Source organism: Phascolarctos cinereus, unplaced genomic scaffold (assembly GCF_003287225.1).
Source record: "Phascolarctos cinereus isolate Bilbo 61053 unplaced genomic scaffold, phaCin_HiC Scaffold_4;HRSCAF=312, whole genome shotgun sequence".
In the NCBI taxonomy this organism is placed as follows: Eukaryota; Metazoa; Chordata; class Mammalia; order Diprotodontia; family Phascolarctidae; genus Phascolarctos; species Phascolarctos cinereus.
In genome coordinates this window covers 395951061-395966059 of record NW_027555847.1, presented here as the reverse complement: position 1 = coordinate 395966059, position 14999 = coordinate 395951061, and the positions used below count along the sequence as shown (strand labels likewise).

Genomic DNA, 14999 nt, shown 5'->3' with positions numbered 1-14999 from the left:
TGGGCAAAAGGGGACAGATTGAGGGGGGGTGAAGGTAAAGGACTCGGCAGATGATTGGATAAGGAGGAGGGAGGGAGGTAAGGATTACTCAAAGATTGGGAATCTGAGAAGGATCGTATCATCCTTGAAGTTAGAAAGAGGGATGAGTTTTTCCAGGGAAAGATAATGAATGGTAGATAATTAGCAGTTGTCTGCTCTCTGTTCTCATTCCCCTTTTCTCTTTTCATGATTTGAAGTCTCCAAGGGTACATCTACATGGGAAAATAAAATAAGCATTTTTGGAGAAGTGCATAGAATGCTGGGCTTGGAGTCAGGAAGATTCCTCTTCCTGAGTTCAAATCTGGCCTCAGACATTAGCTGTGTGACCCTGGACAAGTCACTTAACCATTTGCTTCAGTTTCCTCATCTGTAAAATAAGCTGGAGAAGAAAAGGGCAAACCATTACAGTATCTTTGCCAAGAAAACCCCAAATGGGGTCACAAAGGACCGGACCTGATTGAAAAACGACCAAACCACAACGGAGTCTCTGCGCTGCACCCGTATGACGTTCTCAGTAGCGAGGGTGTGTTCTCCTTTTAAGCCCGTCTGTATATCTGATTTGTTCACCATTCTGACATGGTTTGTAAAGTGCTTCCTTCTACTAATGCAGGCATGCCCTCAGATGAAAAGAACATGACTCCCTATCTACAGCAGGCCAATTACTCAGTAGATGGGAAGTGTTATCTTTCATTTTTATATCTGCTGCAGAGGAAGGCGTTCCAAATGAATGATTATAATGTGTTTATTATGACCCAAAGTCCATCAATGCCCGTCATAAAGCTGTACAAAGATACCTGGTACCAGATTCTCTGTTTGAGTCTCTCAGTGAAAGGAAGAGTAAAACTCCCTCTCGGTCAAGTCCTTCAGAAACACTGGCATGTAGGCATTTGAACAAACAGATTAGTATACTTTTAAAAAAACACTTTATTTAATGCATTTAATTGTAGTTCAGCTTCCCAGAGCCCAGCCAAGTTACTTACACCAACAAAAACCCCTCTCCCCAAAATCAACCATAGCTTCCTGAAAGGGGCTACAGGGCTGTAGTAAGCAGACCTCAGAAGGTGCAAAATATCAAGATCCAATGTAAGGAAACATGGAACACACAAGACAGTAAAGTAAACCAGATTTTTACAGAGGAGATATACGATATGAAGGACAATCAGGGATGGTGGTGGAAATAAGTCAGATCATTTGGGGTTCCAGGTGGAATTGAGGTCCGCTGGGGCCCAGGGAGGTGGGGCACCCTCACCCAGTAAAGTCTGAAGGTTCTTTTTTGTTGGGTTAAGTGGGTTGACCAGAACCAAGCACTGGGGGAAGGGAGCCTAGACCTGGGCGTGTTTGCTGATTCCTGCTAGTGGAGGAAGAGAAGATTCCTAGGGAAGTGGTAGCTAGCTGATATTCAGACCCCTCTCTGATGGCAAAAGGGGGCATTGACAATGACTGCAGGTCTGACTGGGTGACATAAGGGTTTTTGAGCTTCTCTGGGGCATATTCCTTTATAGCTGGTTGGGGAGGCAACCAAGGTCTTTACCGAAGCTCCAATAGGTATTAAATTGAGGAGAACAAAGCTCCATTTTACATGTTGTCTTCTTTTATTAGAATGTAAGTTTCTTCAGGACAGGGACTTAATTTGCTTAATTATAGCTGTGCCCCTAGGATTTTGCAGAGCATTCGACACCCAGTAAGCACTTAAATAAGTGTTCTGTCTTTACACTACCCTCAATAAATGGTTATCCAGCCTCTTGCTAGAAAATGTGTAGTGAGAGGAACTCATTACTTCCCTACATAGCTCGTTTCACTTTTCCATGTCGCTCATTAGGAAGTTTTTCCTTCCTTGAAGTCTCAGTCTGTCTCCACCCACTTATTTGGTCTTAGTTCTGCCCCTTACAGAGACACCAAGCAAATCTAATCCTTCTTTCCCCCATACCTTTTCCGGATGCTTGAAGATAAGGTGTTATCTCTATACCCCCTCCCTGACTTGCTCAGCTCTCACCCCCTCAGTCTTCTCTCCAGGTTTAACAAATGTCAGAGACAATTTTCAAGTCTTGATTAAAGCCTTAATAAAGAGTTTGGTTTTGGAGTTAGGGTTTGTTTGTTTTTTCCCCTCCATGACACTGAAATTAAGGAGACAGTCATGGAATATGAATTTATATTTGCAAGCAATCCTATGTTTTCCTGTTTCAAACTTTTCTCTAGTTCCTGGTGCTGCTACCTGTGGTTGGGTTTGCAGACTGACCCTGGACTCTTTTAAAGGGACTTACTTGGGAGCTTGCTAAGATGACCAAGTTGCACATCTCCAGACTGAACAAGAAGAGATAAAGCAATTCACAGAACTGTTTATTATAAGAACGGAATGTGCTTAGCTCAGCTTTGTTTCCCTCCTCCTGCCTCACCCTACTGGTCTGAGAATAGAAAGCATAGGTCATTCAGCACAGATTTAGAGCAAGAAAAGGACCTTTAGAGGTGTTCTAGTCCAGTTTTGCAGATGAGGATACTGAGAAGCCCAGATAGGTTGTTACTTGTCCAAGGTCAAAAAGTAATGAGTGGCAGAGCTAGGTTTCAGATCCAGGTCCTTTGATTCTGAATCCAACATTCTTACCACTAGATGGCACTTACTGAGCAAACAGCCAGGGGAAAATGGTTTTAATTAGAAATTTATCTGTACTGGTTACTGAAAGCTTATTGGGTGCCTCCTTTGTAGCCAGGCAGCAGTCGCATCTCTCTGGTTTTTTTTTTTTTTTGCTTTTTTTGGGGGAGTCAGTCAAGGTTAAGTGACTTGCCCAAGGTCAGCCAGTGTCAAGTGTCTGAGGCCGGATTTGAACTCAGGACCTCCTGACTCTAAGGCCAATGCTCCATTCACCGTGCCACTTAGCCGACCACAGCCACATAGCTCTGAAGGTGCCTCAGTCACTCCTGGTTTGTGTAGAAGTCTCTCTGTGTTGTGTCCTCTTTTTCTCCCTAGATCTTTGCTTTATCTTTGTTTAGATAATTTTACAGAAGTTTATTATTTTGTTATTTGGTTGTTTCAATTGTGTCCAACTCTTTGTGACCCCACTGAGGTTTTCTTGGCAAAGATACTGGAGTGATTTGCCATTTCCTTTTACAGGTCATCTCACAGATGAGGAAACTGAGGCAAACAAGGCTAAGTGACTTGCACAGGGTCACACAGCTATTAAGTGTCTAAGGCTGGATTTGAACTCAGGAAGATGAGTTTCCTGACTCCAGGCTGGCACTGTATCTGCTATGCCACCTAGCTGCCCTTGTTCATTATCTAATAGGGCTAATAAGGATTGTACATAAATAGATATATTTTTGTACATTTTATTTGGATTGGTAATCGTTTGTGAATCTATATGATAGAGCTTCCAGTAATTATCTCCTCCTTTTATGATGAATTTTTTTTTAATGGATCTACATGGCCCAGCCTTGTTGATTCAGCAGCATCTGGCGCCCCTTATTTAGCAAAGAAATGTTTGCAAAAGCTTATCAGACTCAGAAGAAGAGAAGCTGAGTGGTTACAGAGGCCCTGACCAGCTAGAGCCTTTTATGACCATCCAGAAGAAACAGTAGGGACCAGATGAGTCATCAAAAGTCACTTGTGTCATCTCAATAAACATTTAAGAAGTAAACAGATCAGTATTTGAGAGTACCACAGTTTGGTTGCTGGGAGGAAGTAGGACAAAGGTCAGCAGCTTCACAGTGCAGGGATTTGGGGTGGGGGAGGTAAGGAAAAGATGGCTAGCTTTCCCCAATATCTTCAGTCTTTCCCTGGAGAGGATTTGCATGTATCCAGCTTAGCCCATGGATGTGATAGGGACTGAAAAGAATACCTTATTACCATACCTATACTTAGTGCCTCTGCTGTTTCCCAAAGTAGACCTCCCAGGGTGATTTGTAGCAGGGAATACTGGTAAGTATTTAACAACTGGCTCTCAAAAAAAAGGCAAGATAAGCTTTTAGTTTTGATCTGCATTGCTAACATTTTCTCCATCATTTTCCTAAGTCTAGGGCAGATAATCAACAAAACAATAAATCCAGCCCTGATTTGTAGTGTTTACCAATTTCTTTTTTTGTTTGTTTATTTATGTTCTTTGGTGAGGCAATGGGGTTAAGTGACTTGCCCAGGGACACATAGCTAGTAAGTGTCAAGAGTCTGAGGCTGGATTTGAATTCAGGTCCTCCTGACTCCAAGGCTGGAGCTCTATCCACTGCACCACCTAGCTGCCCCTACCAATTTCTAATACGTAGATGTTCATGCTAAAAATTTAACAATTGACTCACCAGCCAGCATGAACTGACTCCAGAACATCCCTGATTTGTTGGAATTTAGGCAACCAGGAGTATAATAATATAGGAGTTAAAAGGGAATTTTCTAGCCATAATTCAAATAAAAGTTTAGACTAGTGTTTTTTAAACTATGATACAAAGAACCCTGAAATACCACAAGCTTGTATTTAGTTTGTATTTTTTGTGTTGTTTGTTAATGTGTATTAAAAAAAAAACAATTTTAGAAAATTCAACTACAACAGATCTGCTAAAATTTTGTTTAAAAGGGCCCTACTACTGTGGAAAAATTTGAGGACCACTGCGTTAGACTATGAGAATCTGAATAGCAGCAAAAGCATTTGAGTTCAAAAGACAGATTTTATGAAGCCTGAGAACTTCTGCTGGTTAGCTGGGACCAAAGAACTAGATGGTCCCTGAGTCATTCTGCTAAAAGATCTGAGAACTCCTCTTTTGTGGACTAGAAAAAGACACATGACATTAGCAACTCACTGGAAATGACAGTTGAGAAAAGCAGAGGGCAGCTTGGTAGGTACCAGCTGAGAGGAGCAGAGGGCAGCTCGATAGTGATGCCAGCCGAGTTGGCTGCACCTCCAGTGAGCAGACAGTCTGGCCTGCAGCCCAATGACTTCAGCAGAAAACATAGGCATCTTGGTAGGGAAGCAAGCAGCAGTTCTGGAGCAGAGGCAGAAAGGTGTTCCGGCGAGGAACCCTGCCCACCAAGGAATGCGAGTTACCCTGACCACATGTCTTCCTTTTGTCCCCTCTTCCATGTGGGATATGATCCACTGTGGAAGAATGTGTCCTTCTGGATATGGGGGATATTTCTCATCACTTACCTTTTTATTTTGTCAAAGTAAATATCTTTTACTTCAAACTAACATGTCATCTAATTGGTTAGTAAAAGAAACACATTAGCAGAGGCTCATGAAGCAGCAATTCTGAGTGGATGCTGACCCACAATGGGCCTCAGACTTGGGGTAGCTTTCAGAGGGACCTGGTGTGTTTGAAGAGGGTGGGGGTAGGTTAACCCCCATGCCACAGGGGAGAAAACAATTGAGGATGGCCAAGCCCAGTGGATTCTTAGGTTCTTTTAGGCATCTACAAGGTCTGCTGATCAGAGACTGCCTCTAGCAGTACAACTTTCTCTTGAGTAGACATGATCTAAGGGTCAGGCTCCGAGGTAAATAGATTCATGTATGGACTATAGACAGTTTTCATGAATGGTGTGACCTTGACAAATACATCTGATAACCTTGTCCATCATTTCAGAGGTTCCAGCGATTTCTGCCTTTAAAGAACAGACAAATCACCATATTGCTTAAATCAAATTTAATCATGAGAAGTGGCTTAAAGATAAGCAACATGGCTGATCCTTCATCTGACATTTTGCCATCTTTAAATATTATATTGATTTATATGTTTAGCAAGAGGACATTTTCACCATTGAACTTCTTAGTACACATTTTCTTTTCTATTTTTCTTTTGTTGTTGTTGTTGTAGCTTTACACTGGTGTGATCACAGGCCTGTGAAGTAGACCCTGAAAAGTGTATAGAGCTTAATTTAGAACATATGGTGAGTAGATGGCTTGTGAGAAAGAGGAAGGAGATGGAACCAGACGTAGTAAAGCTAATAGAAAACAAGGTAGGCACGGGCAACATGTGAGTGATGGGGCAGGTGGAGAGGAGAGCAGGAGAGTGGCGGAGGTGAGGTTCTAGATTCTTGTCCATAGAGCAGCTGACATCGCTTGAAATGGTCCATTTTGAGGCACATAGGGAATATGCTGAGTCCATTTCTCTTGCTGGCCAGGATGCTTTCCTTTGGTATGTATTGTTCAGTCGCGTCTGATTCTTTGTGACCCTATTTGGGGCTTTTTTGGCAAAGATACCGGAGTGGTTTGCCATTTCCTTCTTCAGCTCATTTTACAGATGAAGACACTGAGTCAAACAGGGTTAAGTGACTTGCCCAGGGTCACACAGCTAGTAAGTGTCTGAGGCCAGATTTGAACTCAGGAAGATGAGTCTTCCTGACTCTAGGCCCAGCACTCTATCCACTGCACTGCTGTGCATTATTGATATCCAAATGGGAAATATATTTGTGAGCCAGTAACTAAGGGAAAGCTGAGGAGTAGAATATTCTGGAGCTAGGAGAGAGAATGTTGTCGTGGGTACCAACTGAATAAACTGTTCTTCATACTGATGCTGAATACTGTCCCTCTTGTCCAAGTGACAAAACAACCCCGACAAGCCAGATTCACAGTTTATGACGTTAAGTCCCCTATTTCCTTCCTCTTTTACATAGAATCACCCCTTTAGTCCCCTACAGATTAATAGAGTTTTTGCCATCAGGTGCTGGCCATGAATTCTTCCCTTTTCTTTTCCTCCTGTTGATTAGCTGAAAAATTGCTATCCCAGGTATCCAAATGCAAGGAAGTAATGACAACATCACAGAGACGACTTGCACCCAGCCAGGGTAGAATTTCTCTTGCTTGATTGGGAAATCATCCTGTAGGAATAGAACAACCACAAAGCTTGCTGGTGTGCCCCAAGTTGCATGGGGAGATGGCATGGGCTGGTTTTGAGTTTCCTTGAATAAGGATCATTGACAGTAAGAAGAATTAAAATGGGAAGAGCTCCTCCAACCAACTGGAGCAATTAGATTTGTATTATTTGCTGACTTAGAACTTTAGCTGTGGAAGGAACCTCAGCCATCTTCCTTCCTGGGATCAATGAGCTCAGAGTCCTAGCTGAATTACAAGAAAAAGAAAAGTGTATACTTCTGTGCATTAATTGGAAATGCCGGGATAAGACCTCCCAAGGATGCACTCCCTGCAACATAAGCAGCTTCATCTGAGGGGCAAGATGGGCAAGGACCTTATTATGATCAAGATAGCATTGGCTCCTTGAGAGTCGAATTAGCATAATTTAAATGAGATGATATCCTCAGAATCGTATTTAGGTTTTCCCAGCCAAAGTTGTTTTACAATTACATCATTGATGAGTTGTCACTGAACCTCAGCATAAAGTCTGAAAACTGTCCCATAACCATTACTCATTTATAATGTCATTCTGGTGACTACATATGCCTCTGTAATTATTTCATTTAACCTCGTGTTTTTCTGGCACCGATTAGCAACGTTAGATGAGGCATGGCTATAGATAAAAGAATTCTGAAAACCATGTAGTGCTATATAATTATGATGTATTCTTTGGGGTTGCAGCATGGTCTAGACCAACAGTGTCAAGCTCAAATAGAAATGGATCTCTACAGACCACATATTGACTTAGAAAGCCACAAATTGACATTATCTATCTTGTATTTTCATTTATTTTGGTAAATATTTCCCAGTGACATTTTAATCTGGTTCTGGCACGCTCAAGAATTTTGCAAGTGCATGCTACTTATGAGTTTGACACTTTTGGTCTAAAGTCCATTCCCCTCATTTTACACATGAGGAAACTGAGGCCCAGAGAGATTAATTTCTTTCCTGTGGCCACACAAGTAGTGAGATTCAGGACTCGCACCCAATTCTCCAACTGTAAATCTAGCACCCTATCTGTTGTACCACATTTGAAAGGATAACTAAACACTGATAAATATTTATGTAAAATTAGCATACCATAATATATACTTACTATGACAGTTTTTTAAACTTCTTTCTATTCAAATAAAGGCATTTCATTTTTATCATTACTGCACTCTTGGCCTTTGCAATTTTCACTGTTCTTCTCTTACTGAGAGCCCAAACATATACTATACTCAGGTTTTAGCAAGTAAGATTTGGGGAAGAAGGGGCAGCTTATGAGATTGGGGCCTTAATACTGTTGGTAGATCTGATCTGAATTGATTATTTAGGTAATGGTTATCCAATTCATAGATTCTCTGGATCTTTGTTGCTATGGAGACAGATTTTTGGCCCAAAGATATCCACAGCCCTAAAGTTTAAACTGATTCTAGAGACTTGAGAAATCTGGTTCTTTGTTGGGCCCAGAGGGATGAATGGGTGGGACTCCCTGAATTTCTTAAACAAAGAGACCTACATATTGTGGGTCCCAGGATCCATACGTTGGCTGCTTTAGTATCATTAGGATGATGTAGGCTATAAAGATGGTCAGCAGCAGCAGAGGACTGATGATTTTCCATGTCACCTGCCAGTAGATGTTGGGCCGCCTTCCCGTCATCCATTCCACATCGTCACAGAACCTACCACATGAATAGAACAGTTCACATTCTTGGCTCACCTCCTATCCTAGCCCTGACTTTGAGTCTCTTCAATTAGACTCTCTAAGCAGGATCATCTTTTCTGAATGTCATGGGCATGTTTCAATTCCTTTTTACTGGCAAAGAATGAACACCCTAGATTCTAATAAACCCCATCAAATTGCCCCTGTATATTTATTAAGAAAATATTCCAGGTTCCAGCTTTGGCAGTTCTGAGTGACGATTACCTTTTCCCTCTCCCTTTTTATATCATTACTAGGGAGGTGACTATCATATGTCATAGATAAAACCATATTTTATTTGACTGTTTTTAAGAAATAGGCTATGAAGTTATCAAATTAAGTACTGAAAGCTTTTTCCAGGGAGGAAATTGAATACTTTGGCAAGCCCTTTCAAGATAGAATGACTTCAAATACCAAAGCCAGTGATAAGGTATATATTATCTAAGGACCAGCCCCATTAAGTTCATAAAGGCTCAATGCCGGATGTTTGATTATCAGGTGGTGAGTTTTTTGACTTCATGGAAATATTAAACCTTCTGCTAAGGTGTAGAGGGAATGTAAGCTGAGTAGCAAAGGTCATCCTCAACCATTGAACTCACTGGCCTTTTAATTATTGGAATAAGAAGACATAAACAAGCCTATTTATATCTTGGCTTCATTTCTTCAAGTTTTCCTAAAACCACTCGCCAGACAGTTAAACAATGGAAAGCAAAACAGACAAGATGCAGTCTTACTGAACAAAAACTGTGGTCTTAATCTCTCTACTTTAATTTTTGTTTTGTAAAGAAAACCCTGCTGCTTCATTTTCTGTACCACTGCTTGCTGAAATCAAAAAGTAACAGAACAGGATGACTAAAATGACATTTTCAATAATATTAACTCTTTCTTAAACACCGCTTAGTAGAAGGTCTGTCTAGCTGGTTTCAGGACATGCCTAAGATAGATCTTTTCTTTCCATATTGGAATCAGCCATACACAAGAGGACAAAATATGATTCCTTAGATGTGTGGTTCTGAAAGCAGAGTCTGATATTCACTCATTTTGTAGAATGATACTGTAGATGACCCTAGGGCTAATAATATTTCTGGGCAGGAACAGGGACCAGATCTGTGTGGTTTTTTTTGTTTTTTTTTTTTTTTCAGATCTGTGGTTTTACTGGTAGAAAGAACTCCTGAATGAAGAAATTCTCTAATGCAAGTAGGCATCTTCTCTTTAATTTATAGTCTTAGACAGTTGCCTAGGGCACTAAGGGGTTAAGTTCTTTGTCCAGAGTCTCATATCCAGGACGTGTCAGAGAGGGGACTTGAACTCGGGTCTTCTTGGCTAGAAGGCTAGTTCTTTATTCGCTATACCATTCTGCCTCTCATATTTTTTGATAAACACTTTTTGTTATTAAAAAACATTGCACTTATAGATTTCAATATCTCAATATGTGTGTGACCTTAGAGATGGTCACACTCCCACCATTCCCTCCACTGTTATGGATCAAAATCCATCCATGTCTTCTCATCTTGTATGATGGTTATATGTATTCTCCTACAGACCAACAGAAAATCCACCTAATATGCTAGATGCCTTCCTCTAGGTCTTTTTATTTTGTGGGTATACATTAGAGTCTCACTGAAGCCTTTAGAGGGAGATATTTCTAACTGGCTGAGTTCCTTACCCCTACCTCTACTGGACTGCTCCTGGGCTCTCCTTCACTTCACCAAAGGGAGGAGGACAGATGTTTGGCTGGTAGGCCTAATCTCAGATCCCCTTCAAGCATTACTGAGAAAGGGCTCCCTAGTCCCCACAAGAAGAAAGAACTCCAAGCCAGGTTAACGTTACCTTGTCAATCCATAAACATAACTGACACCAATAACTTCAAAGAAGGCAAAGATCAATAGGTTCAAGGAAGCTGCATAATTGTCAAAGATTTCAAGCCAGTAATTGCCAGATTGTAGTGTGAAACAAAGAGCGAAGAGGCAGGAAATTAGGCATGTCACAGCTAAAAAAAGAGGAAAAAATTATATTGGTGGGTGGAAGGGAAGGGAAGAAAAGAGGGAAGGGGACATGGTATCCAGGGGCAGTAGCAACTATACTTTTTTGCTACTTGCAAGCATATAAAAAACACTTTTTACAGAATCTCAGATTTCAGAGTAGTAAGGGACTTCAGCCCATGCCCACAAAAAGAATCATCTCTATAACACACATGACAAATCATCATCCAGTGTTTACAGACTGCTTAAAGATTCCCAAAGATTGGGAGTCCACTTCCTCCAGAAAGAAGGAAGGGTGCCCTTTCTACTTTGGGATAACTCTAATCCTTAGGAAGTGGTTTGCCCATCTTTAAGTCTTCTTCCTTTCCTTTCCCCTCTTCTCTTCCCTTCCCATATTCCCTTCCCCTCTTCTCTTCCCTTCCCCTTTTCCCTTCCCCTCTTCCCTTCACCTTTTCCCTTCCCTTCCTCTCTTCCTTTCCTTCCCCTTCTTCCTTTCCCTTCCCCTCTTTTCTTCCCTTCCCTCTTCTCTTCCCTTTTTCCTTCCCTTTCCCCATTCTCTTCCCTTCCTCTCTTCCTTTCCTTCCTCTTCTTCCCTTCCCCTCTTCCTTTTCATCTTTCCTATTCTTTTCATCTATTCTACTTCTCCAGAGCCCAAATACTGAGTAGATGGGAGGACACAGCCTTGATTAGGGGTAGGAGTTAGGCCAGAGATGGGGGGGGGGAAGGCGGGAAGAGGACTATTCTCATTCTTTTTTCTCTACCTCAAGTTCTGCTGGAGATGAAGTGAGAAGCCCAAACTTGGAAGGGCACTCAGAGGCACCTTTTTATATTGGTGAAAACTGCTCAGAGATCTCCTAACCCTTATCCCTCCTAAGAGGGTTATAATATTACTGAGCCTATCAATTAGAGGAGGAGCCCAGAAAAGGGGGAAGGAGATAGAGAGGGGTGGCTCAGGCTAATAAGTAAACTTTGAGGGAGGGGATGAGGTGGGGGAGAGAGTGAGGAGGGAGAATAACAGGTGAGTAATTAAGAGTATTTTAAGAATGAACAATGGGGCAGCTAGGTGGCGCCCTGAAGTCAGGAGGACCTGAGTTCAAATCTAGCCTCAGACACATAACACTTATTAGCTGTGTGACTGTGGGCACATTGCCTAGCCAAAAAAAAAAAAAAAGAATGAACTAATTCTTCACTTACCTGTTATTAATTCCTTGGGGACTGACTTGGGCAGAATTTGCATATCTAGGATAGGCGTCAGTACTCCTTCCATATTCCCAAACATAGAAGAAAGACCCAAGGAAAACAGCATCCCAAAGAAGAGCACCGCCCATCCAGGAGAGCCAGGCATGTGCACCATAGCCTCTGTGAAGATGATAAAGGCCAGGCCGGTACCAGAGGCACTCTGCGGAACACACAGACATAGACACATGCACAGCCATGTCGAGCCCTGGGCTTTGGGAGAGTTGGTTCACAGTCATATTTGAGTGATAGGATTTGGGATCTAGGGCTGGAAGAGACCTCAAGGGTCTTCTAGTCCACCTCACTTTACAGATGAGGTAACTTGGGCCCAGAGTAACTAGTGTAAGGTCACCCAGGTACTAAGTGTCAGAGATGGGATTTCTTATGGCTCTTAAGTCAGAGGTTCTTCAGCTTTTTTTTGTGTCCTGGAGCCCTTCAGCAGTCTGATGAAATCTGTGGACCCTTTCTCAGAATCATGTTTCTAAATGCATAAAATATGAGTACAAAGGCAATGAATTAAATGGCACAGTGGACAGAATGCCAGTTCTAGAGTCAGGAAGACTCATCTTCCTGGGTTCAAATCCAATCTCAGGCACTTACTACCCTGGGCAAGTCACTTTATCTTGTTTCCTTATTTGTAAAATGAGTTAGAGAATGAAACGACAAACCACTCCAGTATCTTTGCCAAGAAAACCCCAGATGGAGTCACAAAGAACATGACTGGAACAACTGAACAACAACAACGACCGTTATCAATTTTTTTTTTCAAAATAAAGTCATGGAAACCCGTTTAAGAGCCCTTCAAATGGCAGGATAAGCTTTTTGTTTGTCTTGGAGGGGATCTGGAAACTTATCTTCTTGTCCAGGATTAGACAGCCTAAGAAGGGTGCAGATGGTCTGGACTGACCTCAGCCTCTATTTTTTATTCCCTGCTTGGACATAGAATGTATGTATACATACTTCTTTCTTTTATGTCTCCACTTATTCCATGTGTGAGCTTGGGCAAATCCCAGGGGTGGGGAACCTGTGGCCTCAAGGTTACATGTGGCTCCCTCGGTCCCCAAGTGCAGCGACCTCAGGTTTCCCACCCCTGCAATCACTTAACCTGTCTTGGCCATGGTCTCCTCATCTATGAGGAGGTTTGAAAAAGAGACCTTGAAGGTGAACCTTTTAGCTTTAAACCAATGAGATCATCCTCATTTCTTTCTTCTTTCTATTTCACCCTCCCTCAGTTCTCCCCCATCTTCCCTTCTGTTCTTTTTCTTTTTTTTGTTCTCTTTTTTTCCTCCCCTGACAGTGGTATTCAGGAAGAACATTCTACACTGTTAAAGAAGTTGGGGGTCCCTTAGCCAGAATCTACACTGATGTTACTTAAAACTGCTGTAATTTGATGATATTGTAGAATGAAATATATATATATATATATATATATATATATATATATATATATTTTTTTTCCCCCAGCAGGCGATGTTTTGTGGGAATAATTAAATGAAACAGGGAGAAATGTGGCTCTTCCAACCCACAGATTTCAAAGCCCCTTAAGTGCACGTTGGTGGGATCCTTGTGAGTGAGGATATAGCATGATTTTCCCATTTTACACATGGAGGCAATAAGTGATTATAATTAACCATGGTCATGTATTAAATTAATGGAAAATAAGAGGGAGAATTCATCGCCTTTCTATCCCCTTTAACTAAATATGCCATGAGTGCTTTCTCTGCCACTGAGTCTCAGACAAAAGTAGAGGGAGAAGGGAGACAAGTCACATCATTAACTTCGTCCTTGTCCCTCTGGTTGCTTCTTCTGTCAAATGAGAAGGTTAGAGGTGGTGTTCACTAGAGTTCCTTCCAGCCCTGTGTTTAAAGTCCTACAGTCTTAAATGCCTTTTCTTCTTCAATCACATGCAGTTTACAGACCCTGCTTGGGGAAGGGCTGTATCAAGATGGTTCTTGTGGCAGCCTGGGCCTCTCATAAATCCCGTTCTCTTTCCACTAAGCCACACTGTATTTTACTGATCCCAGAGTTTGGTCTGAGTGTCACTACCTTGTCCAGAAAATCTTGCAGGTGGCAGCTCTTCAGCTGGAGCCGTGCCATTCTGCCTGATTGGGTTGAATTCAAGTGTGTGAAGCAGGCCAGGTAGTCCTCTCGCTGGATACTTTGGTCTGGAAAATCAAACTCATTGATGATGCTGATGATATTTCTGTCAGAGAGAGGAGCAGATGCCTTTGTGAGCATTTTACTCGGCGTACACAAAATCACTTGCAGGTCATTGAATTCAGAAGCTTTGAAAGATGTTTATTGCCACTATAAATGTGGTCAATGGGAGGGGTGCATCATTTTCTAGGAAATAACTGTTAGGGTAAGTTTTCCAAGATGGGGCTTAATTCCTCCAGATCCAGACTTTAGATCTTATTGTGAGGCACCTCCATGTCTACACCAGCAAAGGGGATGGAGTATCAATGTCTCTTTTGGGGAGGTGCTACTTAATTCGATTTCCTAATCCCCTGTCTAGGGCAGCTAGCTGGCACATAGAGTGCCAGGCCTGGAGTCAGGAAGACTCATCTTCCAGAGTTCGACTCTGGCCTCAGATACTTACTAGCTGTGTGACCCTTGGCAAGTCACTTGACCCTGTTTGCCTTAGTTTCCTCATTTGTAAAAAGAGCTGGAGTAGGAAATAGCAAACCTCTCTAGTGTCTTTGCCAAGAAAACCCTAAATGGGGTCATAAAGAGTAGGACAAGACTGAAATGACTCAAAAACAATAATCACCTATCTGTGTCACATGTAGAGGAAACTTTGCCTTAACTATGTAATCCAATAAATTCTGTTCTGAGGTAGGTTTTCTCTTTTGAAGAGGGCATTAAATTCTTCTAAGACTGATAAAATGGTCATAGGGGTCGGGCCAAAGATAGGTTCACCTTCCTTTGAATTATCACGTGGTAAGCAGGAAAAGCAGAGCCAATAAGCCTTCACAAACAAGGGTGGCATTTTTGATGGGTCCTGGGAAGCGGGTCATACCCTCAGACTGTCACCCTAGGACTTAGCACAATGCCTGAAATTCCAAGTTTAGAGATTCTATCACTAGCACCTGGGGCAGAACAGAGGAAACATCAGGTTGTGCAACACAGCCATGCTAATCTCTTTCTGCTGGCCAGTAGTTCTTTCTGAGTGGGGGGTAAAGAAGGTGGAAAATGTTAGTTAAACAAGGCTTGGAAGTTTTTCTTGGCTTTCAG

At 42.0% G+C, this 14999-nt stretch overlaps 1 protein-coding gene across 1 annotated transcript in view; it reads right to left on the bottom strand.

Annotated features, from left to right (window-relative positions):
• Positions 1 to 5640: 5640 nt before the first annotated feature.
• SLC6A18 (solute carrier family 6 member 18) overlaps positions 5641 to 14999 on the bottom strand; it is a 45027-nt gene continuing 35668 nt past the window's right edge. The window contains exons 8-12 of the mRNA XM_020976712.2: positions 13812 to 13968; positions 11724 to 11928; positions 10378 to 10537; positions 8365 to 8527; positions 5641 to 6829 (exon numbers count right to left, since the gene is read on the bottom strand). Of these exons, the coding sequence (XP_020832371.1) occupies positions 6644 to 6829; positions 8365 to 8527; positions 10378 to 10537; positions 11724 to 11928; positions 13812 to 13968 (871 nt within the window). The 3' untranslated portion in view covers positions 5641 to 6643. The remainder of the gene's footprint in view (positions 6830 to 8364; positions 8528 to 10377; positions 10538 to 11723; positions 11929 to 13811; positions 13969 to 14999) is intronic.